At 42.9% G+C, this 13,946-nt stretch overlaps 1 protein-coding gene across 1 annotated transcript; it reads right to left on the minus strand.

The window, feature by feature from the left end:
* Positions 1-10,952: 10,952 nt before the first annotated feature.
* LOC149137865 (uncharacterized) lies at positions 10,953-12,448 on the minus strand. The gene has a single exon (XM_089355444.1). It carries the CDS (start codon positions 11,961-11,963, stop codon positions 10,953-10,955), a length of 1,011 nt encoding a protein of 336 aa, XP_089211570.1. The 5' UTR covers positions 11,964-12,448.
* Positions 12,449-13,946: the final 1,498 nt, after the last annotated feature.

Genomic DNA, 13,946 nt, shown 5'->3' on the forward strand with positions numbered 1-13,946 from the left:
CAATCCAGGCCACCCCAAGTGACTTAGAAGAGATCTCAGATCAAATTATCCTACCAGACGACACCAAACTAAGAATAAGAGTAGAGGGAAGAAGCCCAAGGTGTTATGAATGTGGGGAAAAGGGTCACTAAAAGGCCAAGTGCCCTCAGGTTTCGCAACATGAGGCACACCCTGCTCCTAGTACACCACTACAACTAGAAGAACCAATAAGCGTCAGTACTGAAAAACCCGCCAACCTAACAGACAAACCACAGGAGAAGAAACCGACCAACAGCGTTACCAACCCAATACATCTCAATAGAAAAGCAAAAAGTAACCGAGACCACAATAATTCAACCCGAAAACAGCCCCAAGGAAGAAACCCATCCGGTGACAAAATCAACTGAGATCAGCAACGAGGAAGAACCAGCTACCCCCACCCCCCAAAAAGGAGGATACAAAAGATACTCCCGCTGAAGTAATATCTCACAACATCATACGCAAAGAACAAACATCTTACACGTTCATCTCCTATAACCCATTTACAGAGGACATCTCTCCACCATTAACACCTTACAACACAGACACCGATCCAGCACTTTCTCACTCACTTGCAGACACTCAAAAGCCGCAAACCCCACAGCCCTCTCCCCGCAAAACAGCATTCATAGTGACATATAAGGGAAAAAATGCAGCACTGCATAGAAAAATTAAAAAGCTGAAATCAACGATAAAGGTGAGATTACCAGTGGGGGGTTTCCCCCTTTATAGGAGGTGTATACTGATGGATAAAGAAAATTACCTAAAATTGCGGGGGAAATGTTGGGCGGATGTGAAACCGTTTGGGCTGGAGGTGGTGATTAGTTCACTACCGCCCCCTGGATGAACAAGTGATTTTTAGATAGTAAAGATTAAAAAAAAATTCTATAATGTTATTGTGATTTTTTTTTTCTAAAAGAGAAACAGAAAATATATGTGATACATTGACTGGAAAAAAAACTCAATGACGTCGCTCGGTGTGGGGTTCGAGTGGCGTCATTCTCCACCTCTCCATTAATTTTCTCTCATCTTTTTTCATTCGCTATTTTTCCCCCACTTTTGTGGGGTTTTTTTTCTTTCTACTGTCCTGTTTGTTTTGTACTGTGCTACATGTATTTGTCCCTCTGTATTTAGCCCCATATGGGTAATAAAGAAATCGATGTTACAATCATATGAAATGGAACTGTCAAAGCGCGATATTCGAGCAATTTTATTATTCAACTTCGAAAAAGGACGTAAAGCAGCTGAAACTGCTCGCGATATCAACGAAACTTTTGGTCAGGAAATGACCAGTGAGTGGTCAGCTCGAAAATGTTTTAAACGATTTCGCAGTAGAGACCAGAACCTTATAGATCGTGAGCGTAGTGGACGCCCATCTGTCATCGATGACGATCGATTAAAAACAGTCATTGAGAAAGATCCACGTAAAACCATACGAGAAATGGCAAAACAACTTCAAGTTAGCCAGAAAACTACCTGCAGCTATTTGTATGCGATCGGAAAATCAAAAAAGCTCGACAAATGGGTGCCACACGATTTGAATGAAAATCAGAAAATCGGCAGACATGAAATTTGATCGTTGCTTCTTCTCCGTAACCAGACCGATCCATCTTTCGACTGTATTGTAACTTGCGATGAAAAGTGGATTCTGTACAATAATTAAAAAATATATATATAAAAACGTTCTTCGCAGTGTTTGGACCAAAATGAAGCATCGAAAACCTTCCCTAAACCCGGGCTCTTCAAAAACAAGGTTATGGTGACTGTTTTGGTGGTGTACGGCTGGACTCATCCCTATAACTTCTTAAAACCCGGAAAAACCATTACTGCAGAAACATATTGCCATGAAATTGCCAAAATGAACGAAAAACTGCTACTCCTCCGTCCCAGACTGGTCATCAGAAGAGGGTAAATCATTCTTCATGACAAGCTCGACCACACGTTTCACTAATGACGCTCCAGAAGTTGAAGGAACTTGGCTACGAAGTTCTTCCCCACCCAGCTTATTCCCCAGACCTTTCTCCTGCCGACTGCCACTTTTTCAAGCACTTTGATGGTTTCCTGTGAGAGAAGGAGTTCAAAAATCAAACCGATGCTGAAATTGCGTTCAAAGGAGTTCATCAGTTCCAGAACTCCAGATTTTCATGTTACCGGAATTAACAAACTTGTAACTCGTTGGCAAAGATGTGTTGATTGTAATGGCACTTACTTTGATGAATAAAATTTCCGCATTGTTGAAATATATTGCAATGAATTTCATGTTTCAAAACGTTGCCTATTTTTTACTCAGCCTGATATCTTCACTTGTCGAACGTACTAGTGAGATAAACAAGTTTACCACATTTCATAGTAACATTTAGTAGGTGAAACCTGCAAATCTTTTTTTTTAAGGTTAATTCTCATTCACCTTGTTGTTAATAATGTCCGGTACTGTATAAGTATTAAGTAAGCATTCTAGGAAAGGCGTCTAATTTTCGATATTTTGAAAAAATATGCTTGAAGCATTGAAACTGAAATACAAATTGGCAATGTTTAAAAACAATGCGGTACGAGTAATGGCACGTGATGGCTGAACTGCTATCAGTGCTGATTCGGGACAAATGAGGCCCTGTGCTAGTTAAGTTATGAGGCTCCTTACTTGGACAGGACCCCGTTATGAGGCCCTTACGTGGACAGGGCCCTATACTTAAGCACACCTAAGCACAATGGTAAATCCAGCACTGACTGTCAAGCAATATTTAGTTTCGATCCATTACGTCCTTATTCAAATCTTGCAAGAGTAGATAAAATAAGTAAGCAGCCGTAGACTGGCTTGATTCACTCAGACAATACTCTTCACCCTTAAAATTCCATCAATAATAACCATCTTTTCTAATGCTTACCATTTTATTTCATCTTCAGTGTGAACCTATAACATGATTTCTATACAACAAATACGCCCTTTTAAAGCCTAGCCAGGCTCATGGGTCCGGTTTCCCGGTTTCAATGGCGTATGTGTTCCTCAGCTGACGGGACGCCAGTCCATCGCAGCATTACTCATTTTTGCCAGCTGAGTGGACTGGAGCAACGTGAAATGAAGCGTTTTGCTCAAGAACACAACGCATCGCCTGGTTCAGGAATCGAAACCACAATCTTACGATCACGATGCTGACACCCTAACCACTAAGCCACGCGCCTCCACATTTCTATACAACCCTGTTTGAAAAACAATTACCATTTTTAAATGTCTTCTATCTATTTTACAGTACAAGGAAATCAGGAATACAAAGGAAACTTGATTCAACATGAAGTTTTTTTGACCTCATATGAAAGAACGTTATTCGCAGAATAGCTGGTTAGCTGGGTAACAGTCTAATTTTCTCCCTTATATGTTTTGCACCCTTTTGTGCTTGTGAGCGAAAGCGCTTAACCGTTTTATTTTCACGGCTTTCTAGTTCCCCTTTTGTTGCTTTTCACTAAGCTGATACTCTATTATGCTTTCCCAAATATTTGTTCTAAACTGCATAGTTCTACTTTTCTGCAACACTGGCCTCGGTATAGAATTAACAGAATATATGCTTCCTGCGTGAGAGCTGGTACTTTGGAAACAACAATTCCTGGAACCTGCTGTTGTTTCTTCCTCTTTTTCTCAGTTACTCTTGGCAGAAAGCTTTCAACGAATCTTTGTATCACACGCATAATAACTAGACTTCCTGCCTTGCATAACCAATTTAATTCTTTTAATGTTTGCATACACAATGGGGCGCAGCTTTGGAATATCCTTGTGATCTTCGGGGGCTATACTGTTTCGTGTTAAGTCAGTTCTTTGTAACCTATCCGAAGAACAGTAACATTCAAAATTTCCTGAAGGACTATGGGCTTCTCTTGACCTTTTGTTTGAGTTCATTTTTTATTTTTTCCTCGAGATTCTTTTGCTTTTTACTGTCTCCGACAATTTGTTACTTCTGTTTATTTTATGTTCACTCTATTGTAACAAGACGAAGGGTTTATGCTGTTAGTTTGTGGATGGGAGAGGGGCATTTGTTTGTCGGCTTCTGGTATTGGTTATGAGGTGAGATTTTTGGCCGTTCCCAGAGTTGAATCTAGTAGTGTTCTGGAAACAGCAAATTCTGAGTTCTGCTGCTGTTGTTGTTATTGCTATCCTCCATTCGCTCTCTCCTCCTCTGCCATGTCAATTGTACATGACAGAAAGCCCCACGATAAAGCCTACTACCACACGTGTAACTGGATTTTCTATCCTGCACTATGAGCCTTATCGCTACGATAACGCACTCTTCCAGAATGGTTGCTATCTTTGGAAGTCATTAAGAACTGGATGTCTATGCGGAACTCTCTCGACCACATAGATTTTCGTCACTTCGGCAATCAACCTGTCTATACTGTGCTGCAAAAGTGACGATGAACCGACAGTCAGCGTCATTGCCAATGTTTCTTGCTGGGATCCACTCATGTCTTGTGGCTCCAGCTTATGCGCAGGAATGTGACACTCCTGTTTTCTTTCCCTGTCTTCAGTGTTGGAAATCAAGCGCACGTTTCTGCATGCCCTGTTCCCATCGACAGAAACGACATCGGTTAAAAGTTCCTGTAACTATTTTTGGTGGCATATTACAAACTCTTACATTTTTTGGAAAGTCAGAAGTATATCACTTTGCTTCTCGCCTTTTCTAGGATAAATTCGTCAGGAAAGAAGAAAGAATTATTTTTTTAATATCTCACCTCTCCACATACTTTTCATTTTCGGAGAAGAAAGCCATGTTTAATAAGACTCACTGGCTGGTAGCACAAGCAAACCTTTGTTGATGTCTGCATTGTAAAAATTATGACGTTGCTATCACCTAGGTCTGTGTTTACATATGTATTCATCTGTGGAGTTATTTCTGCGTTTTTGTTTTTGTTTTCAGAATGAACATACCTGTAGTAGCTTGTTACATGTTAAACTTCTGAGCCTGATATCACACCGGCTCCTCATTGAATAATATATAAACAAAACGCTTAAAAGTTTTTGACGATAAAAAAATATATATACTTCTTACCTCTCTATGTATGTATGTATCCACAAGTAAAAACTAAGAAAAACATCCAATAATGAAAAGAATGCAAAATTTTTTTACAGCTCGAACAAAACACGTTAATAATATTATTATTATTACTCTGCGCGCGTAAGCGAAAGCAGGGTATTGTAATCACTCATCTTGGTCTGTGTGTTTGCAAAATTACTGGAAAGCAGTGGAACGGAATTTCACCAAATTTGGCAGAAATATTCATTGGGTGAGTGGCTCGAAATGATGAAAATTTGTTTGATTATCTTCAAATATACGTAAATACATACAAAGATATGCGACTGTGTGTGTGAGGGTCTCTCGTTTATTTACGAGTTCATTTCTTAATTTCACCGGAGTGTAAATAATTGTGATACTTGAATTTTTTTTTTTTTTTTTTTTAAACGAACTTACAAATTTCCCAATAAGCAATTTTAGTCAAACACCCTCAAAATTTAATTCAGTTCAATTAAAAAGCATGGATAAGCAATGCATTGTAAGCCACACTATAATCTGTAAAAAAAAATTCAACTGTCCACAGGGTATGCATCGCCACTCCGATGCCTTTTTTTTTTTTTTTTTTTTTTTTTCTCATTATTATTATTATTCAAGACTGCGAGCTGGCAGAATCGTTAGCACGCCGGGCGAAATGCTTAAGGGTATTTCGTCTGCCGCTAATTCCACCGAGGTCGACTTTGCTTTTCATCCTTTCGGGATCGATAAATTAAGTACCAGTGAAACACTGGGGGTCGATGTAATCGACTAGTCCTGCCCCCAAAAATTTCAGGCCTTGTGCCTTTAGTAGAAAGGATTACTATTAAGGCCGTGAGGTGGCAGAACCGTTAGCACCCCGGGCAAACTGCTTCGCGGTATAACGGCTCTGTGAATTATTGTGAATACTGTTGTGTTACTTTCTGAAAACTGTCTCGGTGAATAATTGTGATTTTTGTGGAATTATTACGGTTGCATTTCACGTGAGCTGCTGCATTTTTCCCAGCTATGGCAAGTGGTAGTGTCTCCAGTATGGAGAGCTACGCCAAAGCCACTGCGGTGAGGAAGCCAGTGCCGCTAGAAACCAAGTTAATCAAGTTGGATATGGAGGAGGTGACCAGAAGCAGGAATTTGATAGAAGTTGAGGGAGACTCATACAAATTGTGTCCCCAAAAGAGAATAAAATTCTGAGGATAGTAGTGTATCATACACAGGCTGTCGAAACCGGTAAAATTGAAATGGTGACGGAAGAGGAAATCGAGGAGTGCCTGGGTGAAATTGTCAATGAAGCCATGTACATCAACAGAGGAAGAAAGTTTGGTACGGTTGAGGTGAGGTTCGCCACCAACATATTAAGAAGTGAGAAAATAGCATTGCTACCAAGCTATAGAGGAAGAAGTGTGAAAATACGAATTCCCAGAGTTACACCAGATATTAAACCAGAGTGGTTGGTTGCAACAGTGCTGGCTGCAACCAAGGAGGAGCCGGAATTGGGACCAGTGGCGAAAACAAGTGTGCAAATGGTGGGGATTTTGACTCGAAATGTGGTTGTTTGCCACATTCGAGGACATAGAAAGAATTCCTAACCAGATAGAAGTGGAGGACGAGAAAACGTTAAATGTCGTAAAATTTTTATTATGATCACTATGGATCTAATTTACATAGATGATACAAAGACAAATACAAACAGATGTACAAAATGTATGAGTTCTTTTTTAAAAATTTTTTACGACGTTTTTATAAAATTTAAAAAACGATGACTTTGAATATTCAGACATACATATGCATACATGCCCACACACATCTATATAAATATATATATATATATATATATACACATATATACACACACACACACATATACACATACACACACACACACACACACACACACACACACACACACACACACACACACACATACCCATACATACACCTACACACCTGTATGTCTATAAAAAGAAGGGGAGATTGGGTTTTTCAACCCGGCAGCCTATAAGGCCCAGCAGTTTGCCTTTTATTTTCTCAATGATTAGTTTGGGTGACTTACACCCACCTTTTTCACTACTTCCTTCCATCTTCGTTCATATACTTTCTCTGACAGGGTTCTCTTTTCCAGCCCTATCTTGCTCTTCAGGTGATATCTGAAGTAGAACAGCAATCCAGGGCCGGATATGTAGGACCCTGTCACGATGCCTTCCATTCTCGTCCTCCATATACACTCTTTCAATACTGCTACCGTACAGAGAAAACAAGCCTCACCTTCCTTTGATAGTCCAGTTGGCGGTATCATCTTTATCATAGACTCAGCCGACAGCTGTACTCGTCCCAGATGCGACAACACGTGTTCCACGTAAATCATCAAGCCGGAGAGCTTCCGACAATGTACGAGAGCGTGCTGGACAGTTTCACTGTCCTGCTCGCATCTTGGACATGTCGGTGGCACTGCTAAACCGTGCCTGGATAACTTTTCGCGAACAGGTAGAGCATTCCTGTAACTCTGCCAAGTCAGAGATTTTTGGAAATTATCCAAGTACTCTGGCTTGAAGGTCTTACGAAACAGGTTGGCGAGTTGGTTCTCGTCGAACCCCAGAGCCCCTCCTAAGACGTCATCTTTTCCCTCCTCCACTAGCCGTCTGTAGAATACCGAGGTGGTATTCCCGCAGCCAGCCTTGCCCGTCTTGTGGATAGACCAGAGTGCCTTACGACACTCCTTCTGCCATAAAGTCAGATTACATCTTCTAATGAGACCGGGTTTAAATCGTTCCAGCGAGGCCGGTCGCGGCAAGAACTCCTCCGCCAACGGACTCCACACCTTATCACCCTCCAGGTGGCACCAGAGATGTCTCAGCCTCAACGCATGTCTGCGCATCATTAGCCAGGGCATCCCCAAACCACCCTTTAGCAGTTCCTGGCAGCATACGGAGCGCCTCACAAGTGGCTTTCCCCCCCCCCCCTCCACAAAAAGCGGAAGAGGAGTCGTACCAGCTTGTTTAGCCAAAAATCGGGGCAAGGCACAACGGACAGGCGGTAGGTGATTACAGATGCTATAAACATCTGCACCACCTCCGCTCTACCCTTCAAGGACAGAGACCGCCCGGACCACTTCCGGATTATGGCCTCCACCTTGTTTACTACCTCGCTCCAATTCTTCTCCGTCTGTGAGTCTGAACCGAACCAGACTCCAAGCAACTTAACAGGACCATCTGTCCAGTGTCCAACGACACTGGACGATAACGGCCTGTTCCTCCAGGTGCCGAGGCGCAGACCGATGGACTTGTCCTTGTTAACTTTTGCTCCTGCCACCGCTTCGTATCTTCGGAGAGCATCTTCTACTCGAGGTAGTTGTGCTTCCTCAGACACGATGAGAGTGACGTCGTCCGCATACGCAGAAGTAAACTTACCGCATCCGATCTCATTAGGGTTGCCACCCAACTTCTCCAGCCTCCGCAGCAATGGCTCCAGGGCCAAAACATACAGGACCGGAGACAAGGGGCACCCTTGACGAACAGACCGCTTGATCGAAAACGGCTCCGTTAGGTAACCGTTTATCTGGACGGTGGACTTAATGCCGCTGTACATAGCGGAGATCCACCCGCGAAAGCCCGGGCCTATCCCAGCCGCTTCGAGGACGGCCTCCAGGTACCGATGGTCGACCCTATCGAATGCTTTACTTTGGTCTAAGTGGACCACTGCCCCTCCTTTGCCGGCTAATTTCCCAACCCTGTCTAAGGTGTAGCGGAGAAGGTGAAGATTGTCCTGGATCGACCTGCCTGGGATTGCACAGGTCTGTGCCTTCCCGACAAGCTTCTCCACGACCGCCGTCAACCTTTTAGCTAACACCTTGGCCAAAATCTTTAGCTCTACGTTGAGTAGAGTTATGGGCCTATAGTTACTAATGCTATCCCCTTTGCTTGGGTCCTTCTGTATCAGCGTCACAACTCCCCGGCTTACAGAACTGGGAATTCTCCCATTCTGCTGCCAGTTTGCATAGACGCCTGCCAGAATCTCCCCAAACAAGTCCGGCATTGCTCGGTAAAACTCGTAGGACAGACCATCCAGTCCCGGAGACTTTTCCCCAGCGCACTCGGCCAGCACCTCTCTTACCTCCGCGGGAGTGATCAGGCCTTCACAGCATTCAGCCTCGCGCGCCGAGAGTCGAGGCCCGCCAGCTAGGAAGTCCCTTAAGGGCTCCCCACGCCCAAGCGGACCGCTCTCCTCGAACACCCGAGCAAAATGCTGGTGAAGGGCCTTTTGCATCTCCTCCTGTCCATAGATCCCGCGTCCCTGCCCGTCAGTTAAAGACCCAATGCAGGACTTCTTGCCGTTCTGACTCTCCACATGGCGAGCCCATCTGGCTGCGTTGATACCTTCTCGTTTCCCAGCGCGTAACTTAGCTCTGACTCGGCATCCTTCATGTTTGGCATTGAGGTGACGATACAAGACCGTTCTCGCCGCCGTCACTCTGGATGCGGTGCCAGATTCCATTGCCTCATCTAGACTCCTGACTAAGTCACCCTCTATTCTAGTCCTATCTAAACTTAGCTGATTGCTAAATCTTATGGACTCAAGTCGTATGGCTCTCTTGAAGGCGTGCCACCATCTATTATTAATGATGGTGCCACATAATGCCCTCTGCACTAACTCCTTAATCCGGGTACGAAAAGCTACACAAGTCAAAATAGACTTGTTCATTTTCCAATACCCGGGTCCCTGTCTATGACACTTATCTATATGCACCTCACACGTCACAAGTTTGTGATCCGAGTAAGGCACAATGCAAAAATGTGGACAGCTAAAACTATTCTTATCTCTTTCCTTAACAAATATTCTATCTATATACGATCTGCGTGAGCCGTCGTTATTACTCCACGTCCACTGTGGAACGCTCGGCTCATCCAGTCGGTAACGGTCTACTAGATTAAAGCTCTCTAGTAGACCTTTGAGGCAAGAATTTCCTTTCCTATCAGCGGAGCCTACACTATCAACTCGCGCATCGAGAATAGTGTTGAAGTCCCCTAACAATACTATGGTTTTAGACGTCAATAGAAAGTACTCCAGGTTCCGAAAAAAATCCGACTGCCTGTGTTCGTTAGGAGCGTAGACAGCCACCAACCTGAAGGACTGCTTACTTTCGTGTGTCACATCTAGGACGACCAGCCTACCTTCTGGGTCCAGAAAGACAGTACGTATCTGCAAATCCAAGTTTTTCTTGATGAGGACTGCCACGCCTGCACCTCCCCTCTGGCTCGGAGAAATAAATTTCTCGTAACCATTGAGGAGGGGCGAGAACGCTTCAGGTCCCTTCATCTTGGACTCGGTTATTACAGCCACATCTATTCTATGTGAAATGAGGTCGTGCAGAAAACAAGCCTGTTTCCATTTCGACCCCATTCCACGCACATTTAAACTACCCAACTTAATCATTGAAAAATAAAGGTAGAAAATGAGGACTTACGGTTGTGAGAGGGAGCATGGCACTTTTTGTCTGCCAACCTCCCCTCCTCCTTCCGTTTCTGCATTGCTCTTTCTCGGGGTTGCCACCGGGCTCTGGTTTGGGGTGGCTGCCGGGCTGACAATCAATCTGCCCTCTTTTACGTCGTTGGAGACGTCAATTATTAGTTTGTTTCTAACGTGCTCTTGAAACAGTCTTTCTGCAAAGTCTTCTTCTGAGACCTTTGCATATCTGTATTGAACCGTCCTCTGTGCCGCTCTTGAAATATCTTACCCATGGGTGGTGGGCTTTGATATACTTCACAACTTTTTCATTTTTTGTGTTTATCGCCACTATTTTTTCGTTTTTTTTTAAACCTTTCAATGCAGGTTGAAGGGTGGGGAGCTTGAACCTCTGTCCTATCAGCGTTGTGCCGGCGGGGTAAGGGTGGGAAGTTGTTTTTTTTTCCTCTATCTGTGCAGAGGTTTTTTTTTTGTTTGGGGAGGGGACTCTGGCGCGTGTTGTTTCTTCCTTTTGTAGCTCGCAGTTTGGAACTCCATCTTTTCCGTTTCGTTCACCACTACGGCAACTATTTTTTCTCTCTCTTGTTCTTTTTCTTGCTGTTTTTTTCCTTCTACCGTGTTTCCACTCTCCACTTCGATGGTGACTGCTTTGCCTTTTTCTTTTTCTTCCTCGTCCGCTTTCGGAGGAGGGGCGTCACTCGTTTTAACGGTGTTTGGCCTTGTTTTTACACAGCCCGAGCGGACGTGACCCTTCTGCCCACACTTGAAACATCTGGGTCGACGTCCCTCCACCGACACGCGGATGGTATGCCCCTCCCCCACAAACACCCTATCAGGCAAATTCTCGAATGTGCTGTTCTCACCTTGGACCAGAATTTCCAACGTCTGACCTCTCCATCTGGTCGCTTCCTTCCTCTTCATGCTTAGGATATTAATATTCTCCTCGACATCAAATATAACCGCTGCTGCCGCCCACATTACGTCGTATCTGAAAGGTATGTCCTCAATGGTCACCCGTGCTGTTCTTTTTCCCATGTAAGTGGGCAGCAACATGATTATATCGTTTTTTAACGTCTCCGTCGAGACCTCCCTCGCCACTTCAGCCGAGTCGAAGTGCACCTCAACCGTTGCACTTCGTACTCCGCGGTTGACGTGGCGGACCTTTGGCCATATTGGCGCCAGACACCTCTCGACCAGTTCGTTACGAACATCCGTGATTTTTTTTTCTTTTATATTGTATACCTTGTATACTACTATCTTTTCCTTTCGGGCATTGACAGTCTCGGGTGGTGGAATCAATTTGGTTTCACCATCCACCTTTTGTATGTACTTCCTGAACGCGTACAGACTCTCTTTTACAATTTTCAGTTCAATGGTGCTTCCACCAACAGCCTGAGAAAAACTTTGCTTTGGCATACTTTCTCCCTGAATGGGAGCGTTGCTTTCGGCTGTCGCCATTTTGTCAAAAAGACAAAAATAACAGAAAAAATTCTTGTCGCCAAGTCAAATGAATGGTATTTTCCTGCCCCGTAGGGTGAAAAACTACTGTTAAACAAACAGTTACAAAAATGTCTCACAATAACAGACGTAAAAGAACTCACACAGACGTAGCAGCAAAGATATTTGAATCAAGGTATAATACTCCAAACACGAGAAAACGTTAAATGTCGTCGTCGAGGGAAGAAAACCAAATTGTTAAATATGCGGGGAGAGAGGTCATATGAAGACCAAATGCCCCCTATATGAGTTCACACAGTCACAGCAAGAGAAAGCACAAGCAGAGGAGGAAAACATTGTAGATCACACAGAGGAAATGAAAGAGAGACAGAAGTGTGAAACAGAAAACAAAGGAGAAGAACGAAAATGGAGCTACTAACCCTAAAAAGCGAAGGAAAAATAAGTCAAAGGAACGGTCAACAGAAAACAAAAAAGAGATTAAAACAAGCCAGAAACTAATAATGTACAAGAAGAGGAGGAGAGAACGGATAAAGATGTGAAATACAAGGGGCTTTTGATAAAGTACGAGAATTGCGAGCAGATGGAGAGAAAAGTCGAGAGGTTAGAAGAAATAATAAGAGTGAAAATGCATTTTGATACGTGAGGAAAGATGCTTCGAGTGCATAAAAGAACTTGGTGAAAATATAATAACGAAACGGATATGGTTGGTGGAGACACCACCCCCTAGAACTGATTATTTGCAGTTGTTAAGGACAGGCGTAACAATGATTAATGGAAGAAAGGTAACGCGAGTGTTTGAATTTTTTGAGTTACAAAACCGTTAAAATGTTTACATGACGTTGAACGTAAAAGTGAAAAACTGGATAAATGTAACCACTCGACTTCGGGGATCGAGTGGACATTGCGCCTCATTTTTTTTTCATTCTTGCATATTATCATTTTATTTTAATTACCCCGATTTTATGTTTGCGTTTTGTGATGTCTTAAAAATTCTTTGTATAGCCCTTTATGGGTAATAAAGAAATCGGTATTTCGTCTGCCGTTAGGTTTTGAGTTCGAATTCCGCTGAGGTCGACTTTGCCTTTCATCCTTTTGAAATCGATAAAATTAGTACCAGTTACATACTGGGGTCGATTACATCGACTTATTCCCTTCTCTCAAAGATTTGAGGCCTTGTGCTTCCAGTAGAACGGATTATTATTATTATTATTATTATTATTATTGCGGTGAGCTGACAGAATCGTTAGCATGCCCGGCAAAATGCATAGCGGCATTTCGTCCGTCTTTACGTTCTGAATTCAAATTCCACCAAAGTTGATTTTATTTTACATCTTTTCGGAGTCGATGTAATCGACTTTGGTTCTCCCCCAAACCTACTGGACTTATACCAAAATTTGAAAACATTATTTTTACTATTAGTAGTAGTAGTAGTAGTAGCAGTGGTGGTGGTAGCAGTGGTAGTATTTCTAACATAAGTCATGACCACAAATTTTAGGGGAGAGCAATAAATTGACTCTGAGACCTTCACTGGTCCTTATTTTATTATCCTCAGAACGATGACTGTCAACGTGCAACTGTGCGAGTAGCAAGAGTAGTATCATAAAAAAAAACACCAGCATTTCTATTACTGTTATATTTTTGCAACCCGCCTATCATTACCAAAATTAATACAATATCCGAGACTCCAATTCTCAGCAACCACTACTATTACCATACCCCAACAATCACTGCAGGTACCATAATCACTACTACAATTGCCCTTACAGTCACCACTACTACTACTACCATACCTACTACAATTATATATATATATATCCCATTCGTGTTACCAGAATTTAAATAATGAGTTTTAATGACCGGAAAGTTTTCGGTGGACGAAGGAAACTTCATATGTTAACTGCACATCAGATGATGGGTGGTGGAGGTGGTGGTGATGTAAAGAATATGAAGTAGGCAGGGAAGGATTCTCAATGAAGACGAGTG

This window comes from Octopus bimaculoides, chromosome 1, assembly GCF_046866305.1.
Source record: "Octopus bimaculoides isolate indiv1 chromosome 1, ASM4686630v1, whole genome shotgun sequence".
NCBI lineage: Eukaryota > Metazoa > Mollusca > Cephalopoda > Octopoda > Octopodidae > Octopus > Octopus bimaculoides.

Bases quoted from the DNA above. Each gene is read 5' to 3' on its own strand.
- LOC149137865 (XM_089355444.1), bottom strand. From the start codon at position 11,963: ATGGCGACAGCCGAAAGCAACGCTCCCATTCAGGGAGAAAGTATGCCA.